The following is a 23,930-nucleotide window of genomic DNA, read 5'->3' as shown; positions in this document are numbered from 1 at the left end:
CTAGCGAGTGGGGGCGACACCGTGCCCTGGCCGGCGGTGGTGGTATGCGCCACGGCCTTCATCGCGCTCATGCCCCTGGCCCTGGGTGCTCGGTTCGAGTCTGTCCTGGCAGTGGACGAGAAGTGAAGGCGCTGTGGTGGCATCTTGGGCACGCACGCACATGCGCCCTACATGAGTTTAAGCCACTGGATACGGGACTCGAAACGTGACTACATGGGAGTCCCGCAACATAGCTATTACGCTAACTGCTGGTCGCAATATTAAAATGTTTTAAGAGCGATTTTTGCCATAGGGTGCATGTGCTTGCCCAGAGACAGAGAGAGAGAGAGAGAGAAGGTGAGAAATCACCCCCTGAAGAGACAGCCACCTCACAATTCCTTCTCCATCATTCTCCTCTTGGGAATTTAGGTATGCATGCTCATAGCATGAGTTTCAAGCTGATCGGTCCAGGCCTGGAACCATGTTGGGCCACGTGGGAGTCCAGTGCCTTAACACCAGCTGCTGGCCCCTTAAATAAAATTTTCCCAGAGTGTGCATGCACTCTCTGGAGAGAAGGAAAATGAAAAAACACTGTTCTCTCCCCGACTGGGAATGGTCATGCCACAGTCCCTTCTCCATTTGTCCCTTCTTTTGGGATTTTGGATGTGGATAAACATGTACCCAGCAGCATATTTTTCAAACCGCTGTGATCTAGATTCGAACTGCTGTCAGCTCATGTGAGGTCCTTATACACAGGGCTTAACTAGCATGCTGCAGGGCCAGCTTTGAAATATTTCTAAGTACTAATTCTAAATGTAATCACAGCTTAATTGGAAGTGGTGTGTTTTTTTCCTTCATGGTTCATAAAATAAGATCCATCTTAAATTTTATGAGATCTTAGATTTAAATGGTTCTCTATTCCTGTAATACAAGTTTGCATGAAAACAACTTTCGCTCTTGTTATTTTATCGAAACAATTTTTGGTTATTGTTTATTTTCTCTTACACTGAATTTCTACTGAGTTCTAGCTTTTATTGGATGAATTTTATTTATCTTTTTTTTTTTTTGAGAGGTTTTCACTCTAAGGCGTGTGCGCTTGCCAGACAGAGACAGAGAGACAGAAAGTGAGAAATCACCCCCCAGCAGGGATGGCCACGGCGCAATCCCTTCTCTTCTGTTCTCCTTTCGGGTTCTTGGGCACGCACACACAAGCGCCTGGCGTGAGTTTTAAGCCGGGTCCGGGAAGCGAACCGTGGTTGACCACATGGGAGTCCAGCGACGTAGCCATTACGCTAACTGCTGGTCCCTTAATATTTAATGTTTAAGATGCATTGAAGCTATTTTGAAGGCACAAATAAATTGAAGATACTATGGTTCTTCCAACCCCTCTCCCCCACCCCCAGAAAGACAGAGACAGAAAACAAGAAATCACCCCCCAGGCTGAATGGCCACGCCACAGTCTCTGTCCTCCATTCTCTTCTCGATCTTGGGCATGCACGTACATGCGCCTGTTGTGAGTTTAAGTCGCTGGGTCCGGGACGCGAACCACAGTCAACTACATGGGAGTCTGGCAACATAGCCATTACGCCAACTGCTCATTCTCTGACTTTTTTTAAGAAAACTACTCTTTGTGTTATGCAGCTTTACTTTTGCATATAGGATTTTATTTTATTTATTCAGCTTTTGAACCTGAGGATTGTTATTTTACGACACTGGAACATTGTGAGCCACTACATCTTTATATGTTGTCTATGACCCATTTTATTCACTGACTCCTTCCACACGTGATTTTAGACATACAATAAACTTTAGCATTCTTAACCTTACTTTCATATTTTCCATCTCCATGTCTCTGTGCCATATTATGTGTCATATCTAGTGCTCTCGATTTTAGTACATTATCCAGTTACATTTAATGCCAAGTTCTCTTTCTGCTTTTATCAGTTTTCTTTTTTTTTCCTCTTTGCTATGGTGAGTTCATTATTTATTAAGAAAGAATCCCTAGGATTTAGATTTATGTGGGAAGTCTTGGGTACAACTCTGTATGTGGTGTTTAATTTGTCTCTTGTTCTACATGGCTGTTGAAACCAAAGCTCTAAGGCAAAAACCTCTTAAAAAAATAGAAATGATAGTTTATATGGAATGGCATATTATTAGATAGGATATGGATTCCAGTTATTTGAGATTGTTCCTTAAAGAAGACATATTAATATCTCTAATATTTTTAAGACCAAAGGTAGAAAAGTTTAATGGTGGTTAAACAAAGTTTAACAAAGTTAGCTTTGTTTCATGTTAATCGTTTAGGGACTTGGGTTATTCTTTTGTGGTTTGCCATCATCAGTTTGTTTCCCTTGACTACTTGGTCCAAGATGTCTTTGAGCTTGTTCTGCATTCCAGGGAGCTAGTCAGAATAGATGGGAACCATGGCTTATAGTACTGCTCTGTCACCAAAGGGGCAAGTAAACTAAGCACATGGTTTAAATGCTGGGTAAGTCAGTTTGGTAAATCTTTGGGCATTTGCTATAGGAAGCAAATTTTGCTAGGTGATAGCAGAACACATACAGATGATTAATACGCCTGCCTTTCTGCACAATACACAAATAACAAGAATGTAGTAGGTAAGAGTGTGCTCTGGAAGCTAACCTAGATTGAGTTTACTATCTTGTACCTGTTTCATTGAACAAGTTGCTTAGTCTCCATAATGTTCATTTCTTCATTGTACAAGTGAAACCCTCTGCAATCTAATAGGGTTGTTAGAACCTTTTAAAAGAGATGTTAACATTTTGCATAAAATTAAATTTTTACTGTTACAAAATGTCATATGATAGAAGCATTGTGCTAAGACCATACTTAGAGGCAAGATTGATCACCTCTAGTTTGTAATTGTGGAACAAACAGCAGAGCTTCCTGGAGATGGTGGCATTTAAGTGCATCTTGTGTAATTGATAGGATTTTTAGGATGGCAAGGATGGGATAAGATTTCCTAGATGGAGAAGGATGAATTTCAAACAAAGTAAGGAAGTTGGGAGAATGTATGGTACACCCTGAAAGCAGAAATGCCTTATCAATAAACTCATATTTCCATCACACCCCACACTACCTTCTCTGGGCAATTGCATAAACTAGTGAAAGATGGGGCCAGCAGGTGTCCTGGTGGCTAAGGTGTTAGATTCGCACATGGTTGAACATGATTCAAGTCCTGTACCCCACAGCTTCAGAATTGTGCTGAGCTGGTGTATGGGCATGCCCTAAATCCCAGGGAGAGAATGGAAAAGAAGGGAGTGTAGTGTGGCCATCCTCTCTGGGGATGATTTCTCACTTTGCCTCTCTGTCTGTCTCTGGCGAGTGCACATGCCCAATGGCAAAAACCAAAACACTAAAAAATAAATAAATTAGTGAAAGATGTTGTCTGTTTTTACTGAAGCCTTGCTCCGTTTCCTTCCATCTCTGCTGTAGGAAGGTAGTATTCTCTCAAGTCTTGACTTTCTAGGTGTAATGCTTCATGACTCTGAATAAACTCTTCCTGCATTGCGAATGAATATCCATGCCACCCCTCCTATCCCCTAGATTGTATATATCTTGAGAGCAGGGGAAGAATATTTTATTTATTTTGGCTTGTCCAACCCTGAGTATTGTCCCTCGTACCAAGTAAATGCTTATTTTGGAGTGTGGGACAGTAAATGAATAATCCTGATTGAAACACTTCCTAGTAAATTTTAAAAAAATTTAAATATGAACTTTTGAAATGGATGTTGTCTAAAAATATTTTGACTCCCTGAGTTCATGAATACCTCTATAACATATGATTTGTTTATTCAGAAAATTGGGAGAAATGAGGACTTAATGAAATTAAATTACCATGTTTATTATGTTTTATGAATGTTTACGAAATTTTTATTGTTTCTTGAAAGATACGTAGAATTGAAAGAAAATGTACCATATAATCCCAGGACAAATTTTTGTATTAAAAAATCACATAAACAACAAAATCACTCAGCTGTTTGTGCTGGTTTGGGCTTTAAACATTGCGGATTCTTTTTCTCAGATCAGTGATTGACAGCAGCTGTGAGGTAAGTGCCCTAGTTCTATCACACTTAGGGGAAGATGACTCTGAGGAATATTCTACACTGTCTTCCCGAGAGCCACAGCAGGACTGAATCCGGGTTGCCCATCCATAGTCACATTCATAATGCATCCTTTTTTAAAGTTTGAAGTATTACAAAAAATTATATTATTCATTAAAGAGAGAGACAGAGAAGTACCCTGAATAGGGTCTGGTCATGTAGTAGTCCCTTTCCTCATGCCTTTAGCAGGATCTTAGACATGTGCATACCCATGCCCAGCAACTTACAGGTTAGCTGGACTGGGAATCCGAACCCACAGTGGACCATGTAGCTTCCAGTAGTGAAGTCCATTACACCATGAACTGTGCTATCTATGCTGGCCCCATAATAAATTTTTTATTGCCTTTCCTTCCCTACTTCACTTGTCTACTCCCTTACAGGTGTTTTCTTGGGTAAAGTCTCAAACTATTTGTACTAAAACCTTTTTGTCTTAGTGTCTCTTTCTTCGGCAATGCAATGTAATAGAAAATGGCAAGAAGCATTTTTATAATAGTTAAAAATTTGTAAGCTTTAGTATTCAGTGTAATTTATAATTGAAAATTTAGAACTTTAGAGAAATTTCTCATATTAGTATGTAAGTTTTACCTTTTTGTTTTTAATAGAGAATATTTACTAAAACACATTTGCTTGGTTGTTGCTATAACATATGCTAGGTTGTCACATGTTTTCCATTTTTGAAAAACTGGGGTCAGTAGACAGTTCCTGTTAGGATACATGTTGGCATCTCTCTATTTTGTACCACAAAAGGAATTAGGATGGTTAAAGCCCAAGATGCAAATTACTAGCTGTTGTTTTGGAACTTTTTTTTTTTTTTTTTGTATACTAAAATGTGTTCTAGGTTCATATTGTATGTTTCCTTTGAATTGTAATTGCCTTTCTAGCAGTACTGAAAATAAAAATTAAACCAAGAAACAACTAGAGAAAGAATGCAGATGCAAACAAGAGGGAGTAGGTAGGATAGCATAGTTTAAACATTGTTTATTCCAGAAAAATAGATTTTAATTTTAGATTTCTCCAAAGAATTTTGCATTTGATATGTGTGTGTGTGTATGTGTATATATATATATATGCATTTTTTATTTCAGGGCAAATGTGACTAAATAGAAACCAGAATATTTCTTCAAATTGATTGGATTTTATGGCTTCTGCTGACTTACCACTATTATTTTGGTGTTTCAGAAATGTAACTGTATTGAAATGTACAATAAGAGTTTTGAGAACTGAAACATCTGGGATATCATATTTTATATTAGTTATATCATATGCATTAAATAAAAATGCTTTTCCCTTCCTTTACAGAATGCTGCCTTTTTATATGGTCTTGGTTTGGTCTACTTCCATTACAATGCATTTCAGTGGTAAGTTGACATAGAACTAAATAACGTCCAGTTATTTTCAGTAAATGGCTTGTTATTTTTTGTTTCTGCTTTCTTTAAGCTTCAATGTGTGCATGTATATGTAATAAATACAAAATATTTTAGTGTCAGTAAGCCTACATTTTTAAATAGTTTCTTGAAATGATTAGATTGTTTCTTCAGAGGTATGGACCCAACTTATATGATTAGAATTGTATATGTTCCTAAAAGAATCTGGTATAAAATTTCTGATTAAAGAAGGCTTAGATTAGAAAACGTTTTGAAATGGGACCAGCAATTGGCGTAATGGCTGTGATGCTGGACTCCCATGTAGTTGACTGTGGTTCAAGTCCTGGACCTGGTGGCTTAAACTCACTCCGGGCACGTGTGCGTGCGTTCCCAAGATCCTGAGAGGAGAATGCAAGAGAAGGGATTTCAGCGTGTCCTTCCCTCCTGGGGGCTGATTTCTCGCTTTCTGTCTCTCTGTCTCTCTGTCTCTCTTTGTCTTTCTGGTGAGCTCTCATGCCCTCTAGCAAAAACCTCTCCAAAAAAAAAAAAATATATTGAAATTTCTCAGTCACTTATTACGGACTGGTGGTCCCCAGGTTATTTGAACTAGTGAGTGTATATGATCCATGATGATGATTATTTTTACTTTTTAAGACTTTTAGGCAAGATTGACCACTCCTCCCTGCCACGCACTGACTAGCACTTTACAATTTTCAGTAACTAGGCACCAGATTATAAACAAATAAGAATAGTGGTACTGTTTCAGAGTTAGAGATTAAATATGATAGTAACGTAGAAGACTTTATAAATGGTAAAGTGTAGAGCCCTGTTGTTATGGCCTTTGTCCAATTTTTTTTTCCAGAGAAGGTAATAGCATGCCATAATGGAAAGAACATAGAATTTGCATAGGAAGATTGATGTTCTGGTAGAGGCACTGTAACTTAGTTTGATTTTGAATTAAATAACTTTCCTATGTCTGTTTTCTCACTTGTTTAAAAAAACAAAACAAAACAAAAACTAAATTGCAATCAGATACCTCTTCAACTTTACAAAGTTTTGATGATCAAGTGAGATAATGTACATTTTGTAAACTGTAACCCTATGTAGACATATAAAAAAATATTGAACTGAATCTTTGTCAAAATCCCTTCTGGGCTGTATAATTTTAAGCTAGTGAGGGCTATGAAAATCCAAAGGAAGGTGATTTGAGTGTTCCGCCAAAGGTTATGACTCTGTTAAATATCTGTTATAACTGAATATTTATTATAGAACTTTTATATATGATTTGATATGGTTTCCCCTAAAGATAAAATTTTAGACATGGATGGCTTTTCCTAGTGTACTTTCTTTCCCCCTTAGCTTTTGGTCCTGTTGGCTTTTGATCATGTATAGAAGCACTGCATTGTTAGAGAACTTCTGTGTGTATAGAGTATTATACTTATTCAGATCACTGGTTTTCTTTGTAAACTTACAAAGCTATAATTGATCTTTATAAAAGAAGCTCTGTAATTTTTTTGACTTAAAATTTCCCTTGTTTTACAGTGATGCTAAATTAAGCCACTTAACTTCACGTCCAACATATCATATTTAAAACCAAGGATAGATAAGGACTGTTTAAAAAATGTTTGTAGTTTCTTGAAGATCCTACTCATAGAATTCAAAATTCTAAACTTAGAATCAGAAGTCTTAGAGATCATTTAATTTTTTCCTCCTTTATTTTGTAGATGTAAATGTGTGTATGTATGTATGTGTTTAACTCAGTTTTATTTAACTGTTGGGTACATTCATATAGTGTAAAGGTCACCATGTTTGCTCAGAATGGACATCACGTGCCATGCCCCGCACTGCTAAATGAATGCTTGCTCTGAGTTGGGGGGCTATGGATTAGAGAATAAATATAGTAATAAATACACAAAAATACACAAGTAAAGAAACGGGGGGATCAGGTGGTCCAGACTTCTCTGATGGAGACAGCCACAGCCCGGGTTTATTCTTTTAAAGGACAGAAAATAGGGAAGTGGAAGGGCAGTGAAAAGCCAGTCATTTTCAGATGTTAATTGGCTGAAGTTGTGAAGACATTTGACAACATGTAATTCAGTGTAAGTTTTTCCTAATCTTCTTGGGCAAATTCTGATTAAACACGTGTTTGAACACTTCCTTTAAACAGATACTACTTTGCAGTTTTGGACACAGGCAGCTAGCATATTCACATGTTAAAGGCATTCATAGCTTTGGAAAAGAACTGCCCATGGAATCTCCTTTCTGCATGTGTCTAAAGGTTACCATGTTTTTGCTCAGAATGGCTGCCCTCTACAATATAGGCTTTTTTTCCTTAAAGAATTATTTTATTGAAATTTATTTATTTATTCATTTACATTTGAACAGAGAAGGATAGAGAGAAAAGAGAGAAAGAGAGGGAAAATGAGAAAGCAAGCTGCCGGGCCCAGGACTGGAACCACGGTTGGCCATGTGGGAGTCCAGCCCTCTTAACCACCATACCACCTGCTGGCCCCTACAATGGTCTTTATGGTCAACTAGAAATAATTTAGATAAAACTCAAAGCAAGGAGCTCTTCACTATAGGGATGGATTTATATATATCATACCAGTAGTTTTCACATACATGTAACCTGTGAGTCACCTATAGACTGAAGAACGTAAGAACAAAATTAGCAGTGATGTCAAGCTGTCATCAGTTCAGGATTTGATTGCTTTAATAAATATGTGACATTGTTAAGTTAGAGGGTTCATAGCTGTGGAAAATTATTATATTTTTTGATTCCTTATCTACATAGGATTGTTATATCCTTCAGAAATGAAACAATGATATAAGGACAGTGCAGTGTCTGAATTAACAAGCACCTTCTGCTCTGTTGATCCTGTCCTGGTCACTACCATTTTCTCATGTCTTGAGTTTTCAATTTTATACCTGCTTCCTAAAGTGAGTTATCTAACACCTTGTCTATGAATTCATCCTAGTTGTACGTTTTCTCTTTTGCTGATCAACTGTTGCTTCACACACTGTTTCTTAACATTTCTCCTTTAACTTATCTTGCTATTTATTTAACAGCCACAGAATTAGGAAGCATAGAGTAGGTGCTGAGTGAAAGTTTTAGAGTATAATCTTTCTTCGCTGGAGTTACTTAGATTAAAACTACTTTTGCGTTTTATTTGTAGATACCTATTGATTCTTTGGGATGTTTCTTGAGACAAGTATGGTGCTGGTGGTGGTGTTTGTTTATTTATTTACTTTTTTTTAAAATTGTATTATCAACACAGAGTCTACCCAGAATGTCTCCAAGTGTTGTATTTCTGGTTCATTTATAATTTATTACATTTATATAATATACATAATATATATAGCTTATAGCCATATCTAAATTCTAGAGGACTTAAAAAACTTAATGAAAAAGTGGAATTAAAGTATGAGTTCATTTTGGTGCAAAACTTTTAAAATCCTTGTGTAGTTTTTTAATATACTAATTTTTCATGAACGTTGTGACAATTGCCCTAAAAATCGTTATCAGTTATCTCTGGTCTATAATCTTTCATATTCTTCCTGTCGACTGAAAATAACCACTCTAAAAACTTAATAATTAATGCGGTTTATTTCCAAGCAGAACATGAGTGATCTAGCCCTGGAGAGGAGGCAAACATGCCTTTCTCGAGGGTGACCAGGTACAGGGGTTCCTTTTATTTGATTTTTTGAGAGTGACAAAATTAGTGAAGAGATTTCCATTGGTCTGGCCCAAAGAGGTGGGACATAAGGAAGATGGGGAGGAGGCTTGTAAGTTATAGGTGGGTTCCACAACTTTTGGGCTAGTCATTGGAAGGGGAGGTCTGATCCTGGAAAGAGATTCATAAAAGAAATGCTTAATCTGCATCTCAAGGAAAGGGAAGTTCTGTGTCTTGGGAAGGGATAAGCAAAATAATTTACTGTAATTGGTTGAAATATACATCTCAAAGATACTATGCCAGGGACAGGATGTAGGAAGAATCCTGTTAATGAATAAAAAAATGGTCTGTTAATGTTTGTGGGCATGACTCCCTCTAGGCCTTCTGGAAAGGACTTTGGAAAAATAGGAAAAAGAAGTCAGATTTCTGTCCACATTCCCACTGACCAATCAGAGTGGTTTATAGTGGTAAAGGTAGGAGGTATAGGCATAGGATTTGGGAAAGTAATCTTTAAAATCTAATTATAGGCCTGATGAGGAAATGTAGTGATATTATTATTTTGACATCAAAAAGACAGGAAGTGTTAACACATTACCAACAAGTTTCTTTAGGATGTCTTCCCATAGTGTTATACCAAACACGAGTGTCCTTAGGGATATAGGTATTTCTTTCTGGCCTTTATCGTCATCACTTTGTGTGCAATAAAGTAAAAGAATAGTAGTTTTAAAGCTTTTTGATGGAATGAAAGAAAATAATGCAAACATAAACCTAATATAGCTGTGATACCATTGATTCTGAGGCTCATCTAACATGGAGTCTGGCAAAAACTAATATTTAATATATATTTTTGAGCTATCATAAACATGCACTTAGATCTATAGTTTAATTTTAATCATATTTTTATTAATACAAAACAGTTGATGTTAAGGTGTATTGTAATAATTAAGTTTACTTCTAGTTTGAAAAATACTAGCAGATTTACCTAAGGCAGTTCTGATAAAAAGTTCTCATGTTTACCAGTGACACATAGATTGCCAGAAAGAATTTGGAAGGGCTTCAGTTAATTAAGCTTCAGTGAAATTATGAATAAAAATATAAATCTTGCACTACTGGAGGGAAAAAAGTATCCCATTGCCTGGAGTGATGAAATGAAGATTGGCTGGAGAGAACAAAAGAGCCAGGAGTGGTAATACATTGGTAAATGTCAGTGAGAGTAACAGAGTATATTTCTAACTTTAGCCTCTCATTTAATGCCCTTCTGATTCAGCCTCATATGATCCTTTTAGCTTACTGCTCTCTTAAATGTATTCTTTGTGCTAATCATACTGTATTAACAGTTCCTTGTAAACATTTCAAGCATTTTTTTTTAACTTTTGTGACTTTGTGCCATTTACTGTTTGATCTGCTTTCTGTTTCCAGTTCCACCTTTTAAAATCTTGTCCACTGAATACCTGTTTCTTCATTTCAGCAAATCTTTTTCAATTGAAAAGAATCTGTAAATTCCTATTATATGTATGTGGAAATATATATATGTTGTGTGTATATATGTTAATACCAATTTAGAGCCAGAATATTCTTCCATTTGTTAGTACGAAATTGTGTAATTAGTTCATTTATTCATTCATATATCCCTGAGAGAAAACTCTGCACTTAGCTTTATTAGCCCCAGAAAACTTAATTTTTTTTTTTTTGAGGTTTTTGTTATAGGGCGCGTGCGCTCGCCAGACAGACAGAGAGAGACATAGAGACAGAAAGCGAGAAATCACCCCCCAGAGGGGATGGTCACGCCGCAATCCCTTCTCCTCCATTCTCCTCTCGGGATATTGGGCACGCACGCACACGCGCCCGGCATGAGTTCTAAGCCACCGGGTCTGGGATGCGAACCACGGTCGACTACGTGGGAATCCAGCGACATAGCCATTACGCTAACTGCTGGTTCCCAGAACTTAATGTTTTATTCTGCCTTTCCATTGTACTGAAAACTATGTTAGGTACATTTAGTTAATATCATCATTTTTACCATAGTTCTAGAGGAGACTTGAAAAAATGGTTTTCTAGATATCTTATTTAAAATGACTGTTGTTTAAAAATGTATTCAGCATACGTATATATCTTGTTTTGAAATTTTTTTAATTGCCAGGAGGTATTTGCATTTGTGGGGGAGGAAGGTGGCACCTCTACAGTAGGGTGTGATTACACCATAATTTTTTTTCCCTCCATTTCTCCATTCTCTCTGGATTTAGTATGCACTCGGCGTGCACACTTGCATACACACACATACTTCGTTTGTTTTTCAAGTTGCTGGGTCTTGAACCTTCATCAGTCATGAGAAATCTGGCTATATATGTACAGTATTTTACTGCTGTACTATCACAGTCTATGCTTTTGTAGGCACTGCTATAGCTTTCTATCATTTTCTTTCTCAAATTAAAAAATTATTTATGATAAAATGCATGTGCGCATACAGGAGAACGAGTGAGTGAGTTTGGTCGCACTGTAATCCCCTTCCTTCAGTCTTCCAGCCGATCAGATCTTGGGCAGTTGTGCATGTGCCCAGCATGTTACAAGTGGACTGGACCAGGGATTTGAACTGTAGTCACTATGTGAGATCTGGCTTCTCTTCAGCAGTACATTACCATTGTGCCATGAAGATGGCCCTGTTTTCTGTTTTTAAATCTTTTAACAACGACCAGCATTAAATGAAAAAAGTGTTTAAACTAAAAAAATCTATAGTAATTTTGGTGATATAAAAAGCCATGTTTTTCAGATTTTAGGTGAAAATATCAATGATATGCATACTAATATGCACTTTTTTTTGTTTCACTAGAGAATATGTTTTAACTATGAAGCTTCCCAGGCATTTTACCATAAAAAGTATTTAATAGTTTTGGTAGCCATTTCTCATGTTTCAAACTTCTGTCAGAATTCTTTTTTTTTTTGAGCTCAGCCAGCCAGATTTAATCCAAAACAAGTAGTACCATGAAATCAAATTTCCCCGAAAGGGGAATTTTATTGATTACTTTATTCCCTTACAAACAGACCAACTGTAATCAAATGAGGTGAACATTCACCTCAGGATTTTGCCATCTTCATAATAGAAAAGATGAGGCTTAGAACTGGATCACTTCACCCTTTCTCTTTTTATCTCCTCCCAGTTCAAAATGCTTACATCTCTTGATAGCCAGCATTCTCTTAGATCTGCAGTTGGGCTCAACACATTCAAGCCTCAGCACAATCTTCTTTGTAGTTTTTGCCTTTTTCTGGAAAATAGGCTTAGTCTGTCCACCATAGCCACTCTGCTTCCTGTCATAACGTCGCGTTCCCTGAGCATACAGAGAATCCTTGCCCTTTTTGTACTGTGTCACTTTATGAGGTTGGTGCTTGCCACACTTCTTACAGAAGGTCTGGTGGGTTTTAGGGACGTTCACCATGCTTGCGGGCCTGCTATCTGCACAAAAAGAGCCTTCTGTCGAATTCTGAGGTCAGCAGAAATTATACGTGTCAATGACTTAGTTTAGTTTTTGCTGCAGATATCATGTTTTAACTGCGTGCATTTTGGTAAACCGGGATTACTCCCACCCCTACTCCCACCCTGGAGAGAAATTGAAGAAGCACACAGGAGAAAAAGATGGGTGAAAGTTTAGAGAAAGAGAACTTAGATGATTTGAGTAATGTATTTTGTATAAGATGAACTGAACTGATCATGATCAGCAAAGACTATAAAGTGCCTCCCCTAACAAGAAGTTTCAGTATACCATGAGAATGGTAGCATCATTAAAATCTATTAAACTTTTTAAAAAATTTTTGGCATAGGGTGTATGCACTCTCTGAAGAGAGAGAGAGAGAGAGAGAGAGAGAGAGAGAGAGAGAGAGAGAGAGAGAGGGAGAGGGAGAGAGAGAGAGAGAAAGAAAGAGAGAAATCACCCCCAGGGGAGTAGCCAGCTGCAGCAAACCCTTCTCCTCCATTCTACTTCTGGGATTTGGGGCTTGTGGGCACCGTAACCCGGCGTGAGTTTTAATCTTCAGATCCAGAACTTGAACAGTGGTTGGCCACCTGGTATTCCAGCGCCTTAACCACTATGCAACCTACTGACCCCCAAATCTGTTAGACTTAAATATTATTTAGAATATTGAAAATAAAAGAGGAATATAGTCCTAAAAGAATAGACTAGGAAAAACTGCAGACAGTGCATGAATAAGTAGAGAATAAAATAATTTGATAATGGAATGAACTTCACCTCTGGTTAGCAATAAGTGAAAAATAGTTAATATTGAGTTTGGATGGTGAGTCTTAAAAATAATAGTAGATTTAGAGGGAAGCAAAAGAATGAAAATATTCCAGATTAGGAAAATATAGTTTGGAAAAGCATTGAAGCGAAGAAGGCATGAAAAACCAGTGATAAACCAGTTCACAGCCAAGGAAGAACGATGTTAGAGCATAACTGGGAATGGAGTTGATATTTTAAATGCATTGCAGTGATTTGATTTATAGTATCATGATTACTAGGCAGTCCCAGAAATCACATGCTCAAGGAAATAAATACACAAGCCAGAATAGAGGGAGGACAGTCTTTAAGGAGTCTATTTCAGCAATCTAGTAGTGAGATTTGAAGATAGTGCCTGTAAGGTATAGAATTTATGATAAATCTTGAAACAACTTGGAGAACTTGAGGATTAGGTATACGAGGGTACTTGAAAGAGTTTGTGGAAAAATGAATTGTATGAATTTATTTTAGTGCAAAAATTTTGAAATCGATACATAATTTTTAAATAATGCATATTTCCATGAGTTTTTTAAAGACTTCCTTATGTATTAACCAAACTTTGTCCTTGGCAGTTATTTATTTATTTTTATTTATTTATATTATTATTATTATTATTTTTGGTGGGGGGGAGTGGTTTTTGCTATAGGGTGCATGTGCTTGCCAGAAAGAAAAAGAGAGACAGAAAGCAAGAAATCACCTCCCAGGAGGGATGGCCACGCTGTAATCCCTTCTCCTGCATTCTCCTCTCAGGATCTTAGGCATGCATATACACGTGCCTGGTGTGAGTTTAATCCACCCAGTCTGGCACTCAAACCATGGTCGACTACATGGGAATCCAGCGACATAGCCATTCCATCATCTGCTGGTCCTGTCCTTGGCAGTTTTAATAGTCCTTAAAGAATAAACATAGACCCAGCCTAAAGTCTTTGGAGCATGTGTTTTTGCTTATGAGTTAATAGTCAACCCTCTCCCCTATGTGTGTTAACATACATAGAGAACATGGTAAACTCCCCCCCCCCCCCTTTTTTTTAACCTGAGTGACATTGCGAATTTAGTAGAAAGGATGTTTGTGCTAAAAGGTTCCTATGGAGTGGACACTTCCACAAATACTACATGTAGAGAAAAAGTTGGATATAGAAATAGGCAGAGTAGGAAGTATTTCTCCCCAAGGGGTTGTTATTGATGCGTTGTGTTCCTTCTTCCTCCCTCACATACTCTGTTATACTTTTTTCCTTTCCTAACTTCCTTCTTTTTCTTTATTTCTTCTTTCCTTTGCTGCCTTCTACTTCTGTTCTCTCTCTTTTTTTTTTTTTTTTTTTAATATTTCAACTCAGCTCTGCTTGAGTCTTTTATTGGTATGTGTGGACATTGCTCTGTTCTGACCCATTCCATTAGAGTTTTCTGATCCATACCATAAGGTAAGGATAATTAGGACTTTATGAACCATTAGCCATAATTTTTATTATTACAAAATAATTTATCTAAAGAAAATGCATAAATAAAAGTATATATGTTCTCATGTTATTATAAAGTAGATATTCATAGAACCATCACCTGGGTGAAGAAATGGAACATTGTTATCACCCTAAAAATTTCTAGAAGCCCTTGCATAACCTTTCCTAGTCACATTATACATATTAATTGGGACCATTGATTGCTATAGTTATTCTCTTACTAACCTTTTTGATGCCTCTCCCAAACATGTATGTGTTGTCTCTCCCACTCTCTATCTGTGCATTGATTGAAATAGAAAGCTGCCTTTGAATGAGAATGGTAACTTATTCCCAGTTCTTTCCAATCAATCCTTTGACTCCCTTCATCTGCCTCAAATATACACCCAGCCCTCTTAAAATGTCACCTAACAGATGGATGCCTCGCTCTTTCTTTAGGAATAGAGTTAAATATTGTCATAACCAGGTGTAAAAGTATCTGATGCTAGATCTGTGTTCTATATCCCCACCCCCAACCACTGAAATAAGCACTACCATTTAGCACTCTTAATTTAACAATAAACCTTGAACACAACCACGCACACCTTTCTTGGAAAGTAGATTATGCATGATCCATCAAAATAGTTACTAAAGACATATGAAATATTATTCTCTTTTTTGGTGTGATATTTTGAGCTTTTTTATATGAAAGCTTGTTTTTTTCTTTTTGGAAGCATCTGAAATTCTGAGTAGCCACTTTTAAGAGCTATAGAAGTAGGTATAGTTGATTAATAAAAAAGCTTTGCAAAGAATATATTAGCTTGTGCTTGGGGAAGCTTTAAATTATGTAGAATTTAAAATGATAACTGATATACTATTATATTTGATAATATAACTTTTAAGATTCAAAGTAGACATTTTTCTTAGTCATTACTTTAATATTCAATTTTGAGTAGATAATACATTTACATGATCACGTTAAGTAATGTCAAAATGTATTCAGTGAAAAAATGCTCCTTTCCTCACTCATGAATTTATTCTACTGGTAATCAAAACCTTTTATAAAAGATACAGTGTAAGTTCGGCAAAAATTGACCAAGGAGAGTAAAATAGAGGAGAGAACCCAGAAGCATGAATATGGCTATTGATTTAGGACAAATTAGCACTGTAGAGCTTTGGTAAAAGAATAGTCATTTCTGTAAAATGGTGCAGGCACTGTTGGATGTCAGCATAGGAAATATGAAAACAGACCCCTGTCTTACACAGTATAAAAGATAAGGCACAGCTGCATTGTAAGCTTTAATATGAAAGATAAGATTTTAAAAGAAAATTTGTTTTTATGGAGTAGACTAGAAATAGGACTAATTCCTCCTTAAATAACCAAACCTTCCTATCTGTCCCACCCCTTTCTCTCCCAGGAAATTGCAGAAGCACTGAAATCAGTTAAATGTGATGAGAATTTTATTAAACAATGAAAATTTGTTTGAGTAATTTAGAGTAAATTCAACTAATCTTCCTTTACCTCCTTTATATTCAGTCAGATGATAGACATTCAATTATAAAAGGCCCAAGTATCCCTTTTCAGTTTTTTAAACTATTCACATTATTTTTTATAAAACTGCCATTTCCTTTAAAATAGTATTGCATAAAACAGAAGTTTTACTGTACTACCGAGCAAAAATTCATGCACGTGTTAAAAAGTTAAGATATCTTATGTCTATATTCTTTCAGGGCAATTAAAGCATTTCAGGAGGTGCTTTATGTTGATCCCAGCTTTTGTCGAGCCAAGGAAATTCATTTACGACTTGGGCTTATGTTCAAAGTGAACACAGACTATGAGTCTAGTTTAAAGGTAGGTTTTTGGGTTTCTTCAAGATATAATGTTGCAATTTTGTCTTTTTTGTTTTTGTTGTTGTTATTAAATATTAGATCATTGAGAAATGTTGGAATTTATGTTGGCACTTTATAAAAGAATTTGAAAATTTAGGTGACAGAACTGTTTATCAACTATAAACTGGACGGTACATGAGGTTGGGTTTCAGGGTACAAAGTAGTTATGTTAAGCCCTGTATGGTAGCTAATTACACATTTAAATTTTTGTTTTTTTAATTTTTAAAATTTTTTTTTAAGTTTTACCAAAGTCTTTCATCAGGAAAGGATGAAGGTTTCAACTTCAATTTGGACTTCTAAACTACTCCCCTATAAGTGATTTGCCACTGTGGAGTTCAGAAGCAGCTACTTAATGGTGCTGTATCTGTGCGACTCAGTCATTGACCAACTTGTTTACATAGGTTTCAGTAGAAATCTGTTCGTGTCCACCAACAGGGCACATCTTATATATCTAAATTATAAAAGGATACTCTCTGCAAGATATTTGAATTTCTGATTTGTGAGTTTATGTAAACATTGTTGGGAAAAATAGTATTTGTTTAAATATTTCCCTATGTATGGAAATTTGATATTTCTCCAATTTCTTTTATGGAGTTTTGTGTGCTGTCTTTGCTGTTGCTTTAGGTCTTTCTGGGTTTTTCATGAAAACAGTGCATCCTTTCAGGACAGAGGAATTGTATTTTAAGAGGATTAGAAGTTCTAGAAAAAAGCTTGTTAAGTTTTTGTGAATTTATGACTATTTATAATGGCCATTTTGTTCTAAATATATCCATTGCAGACTATCTTGATTCTAAAAGTGACAAGGATTGGGGAAGGAGACAGTTAAAAAATGTCTTTATTGTAGGTTCTAACTAGAACTCACTAATAAGGAATTATTAAAGCTTTTTAAAAAACTACTTAGGAATGCCTAATTGTTCTAGATTTTTAAAGTAAAAAATTATGCAAGTGTTGTTTCTATCTTTCATGAGTTTATAAAGAATAGTACTGATGGTATGAAAGTGAGAGATGTACACCCTAAAACACCAAAACAAGTAGATTGAGAAGAAGTTAGATCACACAGTGGTCCAAAGGTAAGTGCAGTTGAGGAACAGGTCCCACCCAGTGTACGTGTAAGTAGTGTGGAAAATAAGGGATACCTGGAAGTTAATAGTTTTCCTCAAGCTTAGAGCAGCACCACTTTTTTTTTTTTTAAGAGAGATTTTTGCTGTAGGTTCCTCATTCTTGCCAGAGAGACAAAAGTGAGAAATTTCCTCCTAGGGAGGATGGCCACGCCGTAATTGCTCCTCTTCCATTCTCCTCTTGAGATCTTGGGCATGTATCCTGCATGAGGTTTTTTTTTTTATAAGAATTATTTATTTGATTCCTTCCTTCCTTCCTTCCTTCCTTTCTTTTTTTTTTTAAATTTGACCTGAGAGAGAAAGGGGAAAGTAAGAAAGCAAGCTGCCAGGTCTGGAACTTGAACCATGGTTGACTATGTGCTAATCCAGGGGCTTTAACCACCGTGCCACCTGCTGGCCCAGCCAGTGTGAATTTTAAGCCACCGCGTCCAGGACTTGGTCAACTATGTAGGAGTCTAGCAACGTAACTTCTTACATTATCTGCTGGTCCCTAGAACAGCAATTCTTAAACTGAAAAGTGTTTTTGTAGTAATTTGGTAAATGTTCGTTAGGTAATTTATTTGAAGGGAAAATGTAATCAGATTGCGTCCCAAATTACAGAATGTGATTTCATTTTAGTATCAGTACAGTGATATCTTAAATAATTCTATGGATGCAAATCTCTTTTCATAAAGGTGATGATATTTAAAATCTCCTTTAATCAGAAAAGTTTTTTATGGCTTATTGACCTTGGATAAAATTCCTGACTCTTCTCATTCTTTCTGTATTTGTAGAAATGGAATAATTAAATTCACCTTACATATTGATGTTAAGATGAAAATATATAGGCAGAGACTTAAAACTTTATGCAAGATTAGAATTAAAGTACAAGTTTATGGGGCCAGCAGGTGACGTGATGGTTACATTGCTGGGATCCCACGTGGCCAACCGTGGTTTGAGTCCCTGATCCAGAGGCTTGAAACTCAACACTGGGCATGTTTACACGATCCGAAAAATCCTGCGAGGAGAATGGAGGAGAAGAGGGGTGATTCTCACTTTCCATCTTTTTCTATCTCTGAGGCAAGTGCATACTCCCTATAGCAAAAATCTCTTTTAAGGAAGGAAGGAAGGAAGGAAGGACAGTGTCATTGTCCTTATGTTCCCCCATCACCCCCCCCCCCACCCCGTGGCTAGGGGAGCCAGATCCTACATAGCTAATTGTATGGTTTGAATTCTGGCCATGGTAACCTGAAAAACATGCCAGGCACATGTGCATGCATGCCGTGAACCCTGACAGGATTGGGAAATGGAGGAAGAGGGGTTGTGGCAAACCCACACTTATTGGGGGGGAGGGGTAGTGCTTTCTCCCTCTCCATTTCTCTCTGGTGAGTGTGTATGCCTTGTAGCAAATTTTTTTTAAAAAGAATTGACATTCATGCATAGTTTTTTATTACATAAAATTTCCATGAACTTTTTGAACATACGCCGAGGTTTTTCAAAAAGTTTATGGAAATTATGTATTAATTAAAAGGTTTGCATGGATTTCAAATTTTTTTGTACCTTAATAAACATGTACCTTAATTATATTTTCCCTTAAGTTGTTCGAAGTTCCTGTGTATGTATGTATGTGTTTGTGTATTCTCTCTACATATACCTTGCATTTAAAGTTTTTTAAAACCTATTCTTCAGATTTCAGTTTATCTACCATTTAAAATAGACATTGTAAAAATCGCTTTTCCTGTCCCAGAATTTAATCCTTATGTTCTATCACTCTACCCATCCTCAGAAATACAAAATTAATGCTTAACTTACTTTTTGATTATAAGGTGTTATTTTCTTGTTAAAGTGGCCAATAAAGATTTCATGTCTTTAGCGAGTGGTTGAGATACCAACTCTTTTTTTTAAGATTTTTTTTTTTTTCCTTAAGGAGAATTTTTTGCTATAGGATGTGTGTGTTTGCTGGAGACATAAAGAGAGAAAGTGAGAAACCACCCCTCAGGGGAGGGCCACACCGCTGTCCCTTCTCCTCCACTGTCCATTCAGAATTTTGGGCAGGCACGCACATGTGATCGGCTTGAGTTTCAAGCCTCTGGGTCGGGGACTCAGACTGTGGTCAGCCATGTGGGAATCCAGCACCTTAACCACTGTGCCACATGCTGACATGCGATACCAGTTCTTAATTTGTGAATTAGTTTAATATAATCTGAACCAGAATCCATTCCTGCCTGACAGTACTACATGGAATTTTTTTTTTTTCTTTCTCTTCAGATAATTTCTCACGTGAGTTTGGTTGCCTGGTTAACACCATACAATTAATCTAGGATTTGATTTCACTACCTTTTAATGATATTAATGGTAATTACTTACAATCATTATATATTTGAAATAGTGTACTATCATTACATCAATGAAAGTACACTTTTTTTTTTTTTTGAGAGGTTTTAGCTATAGGGCGCGTGCGCTCGCCAGACAGACAGAGAGAGACAGAGAGACAGAAAGGCAGAAATCACCCCCTGGGGGGATGGTCATGCCGCAATCCCTTCTCCTCCATTCTCCTCTAGGGATTTGGGCATGCACGCACATGTGCCCGGTGTGAGTTTAAGCCACTGGGTCCGTCGGTCCATGACTTGAACCGTGGTCAACTACATGGGAGTCCAGCGACATAGTCATTACGCTAACTGCTGGTCCCAAAGTACACTAATTTTGACAAATAGATAGATACCATGCCCCTAATTTTTACATTCCAGAAGACTGTTCAAATGGATTTCCTTCACATGGAGCTAATAAATGCAAAGTAAGATGCAATAATATCTGTAGTCTTCACTCAATTAATGCCAATGAGGATATTTAATTTTATAAAAGAGTATATAGAAATTCTCCCTGGTACTCTCATATTTAAATATTTATAAAATATGTCCACTTAAGAATATTTATGGTTTGCTTGCTTGCTTTTTCTTTTTTTTTTCTTCTTCTTTTTTTTTTTTTTTTTTTTTGGACCTAAGGTGTTTGCGGTTGGAGGAGAGGGGGAAATAGTGAGAAGTCATTCCCCTGGGGGGTTGGCCACACTCCAATCTCATCTCTTCCTGGGATTTTGGGCATGCTCACACACATACAAGCCCAGTGTGATTTTTAACCTGCCAGATCCAGGACTCGAACCACAGTTGGCCAAGTTAAGTACCTTCACCACCATGCCACCTGTTGGCCCCTGGGGTTTTTATTGTTTAGTCTTTTTTTTTGTTTTTTGTTTTTTTTTTTTTTGCATTTGCCAGAGACAGAGTTGTGTTTGGGAGAGTGCGTAAGAAAACATTCTCTGTGGGATGGTCATGTTACTATCCCTTCTCCTCTTCCTCCTTTTGCAATTTTGGGCGCAAACACACACTGGCCTGTCATGTTTCTCAAACCTCCAGGTCTGGTTGGCCATGTGGGATCTAGCTGCCTTAAGAATTAGACCACAGGCTGGCCCTGGATTTCTTTTTTTTATTTATTGAGAGAAGGAGAGGGAGCAAACATCCCCCACAGTGGGGCGTAATCACGTTTCAATCCCTACTCCATTTCTCTATCATGTAGGGATTTTGGGGTATACGTGCACATGCATCCATTGTGTTTTTTTTTTTTTTTGGAGAGGTTTTTGCTATAGAGCGCGTGCGCTCGTCAGATAGACAAAGAGAGACAGACAGAAAGTGAGAGAAATCAGCCCCCAGGGAGGATGGCCACGCCACAGTCCCTTCTCCTCCATTCTCTTCTCGGGATCTTGGGCACACACGCACACGTGCCCGGCATGAGTTTTGCCTCACCGGGTCCTGGACGTGAACCGTGGTCGACTACATGGGTGTCCAGCGACATAGCTATTACGCTAACTGCTGGTCCCTCCATTGTGTTTTTCAAGCCTCTAGTGTAAGAATTGGAACCATACTTGGTCATGTGGGATTCTGTTCTCTTAATCACTAGGGCTACAGGACTGGCTCCAATTTTAGATTTTTGAGGGTAGAGTCACTAAGGAAGGGTGGCTTTTTATTGGAAAAAAAAATTTAAATGGGAACTTGTGGATCATTGGCTGGGATGTCTGTAGAGGAAAGGGGTGGGGAGATGAGGATTACAGATACAGGTCAAAGGAAATGGGGTGAACTTGAATGAGACATGTTGATTTGGCATTTTCCCAGGTATTGGTATTTCTTGAATTGGTAAATGAATTAAACTGAAGAGGCTAAAAAATAATAACATGCCTACTTGTTAGACAAACTGGAAAAATAGAAAAAGGGAAAAAAAAAAAGATACCGCTGATTTTACTTGTCATCTCTTAGCAGATTTTTTCCCTATACAAACTACTAACACTTCAGTTATTTTCTAAAAATGCTCCACTTTACCAGTTCATTCAGCTTGCCTCACTTCTTATTAAGTTGACATGGAACTTCTACATAAAATCGCAGTTCTACTTTCTTATTACCTTATTGTTCTCTAGAAACTGCTTCAGCAGTTCTACTTTCTTTTTACCTTATTGTTCTCTAGAAACTGCTTCATTTCTACATGTCTTGTTTGATCTTATACTCTGCATAAACTCAGGAATTTTACTTGCCTTTTTTATATTCTAAGACATTAAGGCAGAAGGAATAAGTGAAGACATGATATGTATTTCCTTTTATAAACCTCTTTTGAAATCTATGAAATGCCTTCTGTCTTTTATTATTATTAATACAGAATGCTTAGATAATCTGTTTCATGTAACTGAAGATACTGTAAACTCTCTGTATTCTTTGCTGAGAATTTGAATACTAGCTATTAAATTAATTTTATCCATGCCTTGAGTTTATAAAATATCTGTAGTTTCTTTTTTGATACATTAAATACTATAGTTTTAAATTATTTTTTATCATCATAATCTTGTTTATATTACATTGAATTACATATAACTTTACAGTGTATTGCATTGCTTTTTCAAAAGGGAATGCCATGCATGTCAGTCAATACAGAGACATGAATCTCCCCACTTCATCATTCAATATCTTTGCATTGTTTTTCCCAATCATTATTATTATTCCACTTATTTTTTTAAACAGTCAGTCACTATTTCTCATTTTGCTTGTAAAAAGACTTTACCCATCATGAAGTATATCTCAGACTAATCCAGTTGAGAATAATATACACTTCATCATCAACAGGTAATAAGCCATATCTATTTCCGACTAGTGTCCTGCCTCTCCTCTATTTGTTCTCTTGCTATCTTTCTCTATCTTGTCTTCACCTCCCCCCGCCCATTCCACACTGTCTTATTCTCGTTAAGTACTTTCACTGCTTTTATGTCCTCCAATATTTCGCTCTCTACCACAGGGTGCGGATAGTCGGTATATATTAAGTGGATACATACAATATCTTTCTTTCATAGCCTGGCTTACTTCACTCAGCAATAGATCCTCCATATCTGACCCCTTTCTATCAAATGCCAGGGTCTTGTCATTTTTTTTTTTACAGGGGAGTAGTATTCCATAGAGTATATATGCCACACTTTTCCAATCCATTCATCAATTTGTGGACAGTTAAGTTGGTTCCATGTCTTGACAATTGTGAATAATGCTGCAATAAACATTGATGTGCAAGCACTTTTCCGACTGAGCGTTCTCCTGTCCTTTGGTTAGATACCCAGAAGTGGGATTGCTGGATCAAAAGGTAGTTCTGTTTGTAGATCTCTGAGGAAACTCCATATTGTTCTCCATAGTGGTTGAACCAGCTTACATTCCCACCAACAGTGTAGGAGGGTTCCCTTTTCACCACATCCCCGCTTGTTATATTCTTAATCTTTTCCATTCTGACAGGGGTTAGGTGGTATCTAATTATGGTTTTTAGCTGCATCTCCTCTATGATACGGGATGTTGAGCATTTCCTCATATGCTTTTTGACTGTTCGTATGTCTTCCTTAGAAAGATTTTTGTTAAGCTCATTTTTCCATCTTTTAATTGGGTTAATCATTTTTTTTCTTTTGCATAAGGCACTTGAGTTCCCTATGTATTCTGGTTATCAGTCCCTTGTCTGAGGCATATTTAACAAAAATATTTTCCCATTCTGAGGGTTGTCAGTTCACACTTGTTACTGTGTCCTTTGCTGTGCAGAAACTT

At 36.9% G+C, this 23,930-nt stretch overlaps 1 protein-coding gene across 6 annotated transcripts in view; it reads left to right on the top strand.

Annotated features, from left to right (window-relative positions):
- Window positions 1-23,930, top strand: part of KDM6A (lysine demethylase 6A) — a gene marked incomplete at its 5' end in the record, with an annotated part of 161,607 nt that overhangs the window by 34,149 nt on the left and 103,528 nt on the right. For all 6 annotated transcript variants that reach the window (XM_027772012.1, XM_027772013.1, XM_027772010.1 and 3 more), the window contains 2 exon segments: window positions 5,403-5,461; window positions 16,568-16,688. In XM_027772012.1, the coding sequence (XP_027627813.1) occupies window positions 5,403-5,461; window positions 16,568-16,688 (180 nt within the window).

Source organism: Tupaia chinensis, unplaced genomic scaffold (assembly GCF_000334495.1).
Source record: "Tupaia chinensis unplaced genomic scaffold, TupChi_1.0 Scaffold000248_1, whole genome shotgun sequence".
Lineage (NCBI taxonomy): Eukaryota > Metazoa > Chordata > Mammalia > Scandentia > Tupaiidae > Tupaia > Tupaia belangeri.
This window is presented reverse-complemented; position numbering and strand designations above follow the sequence as displayed.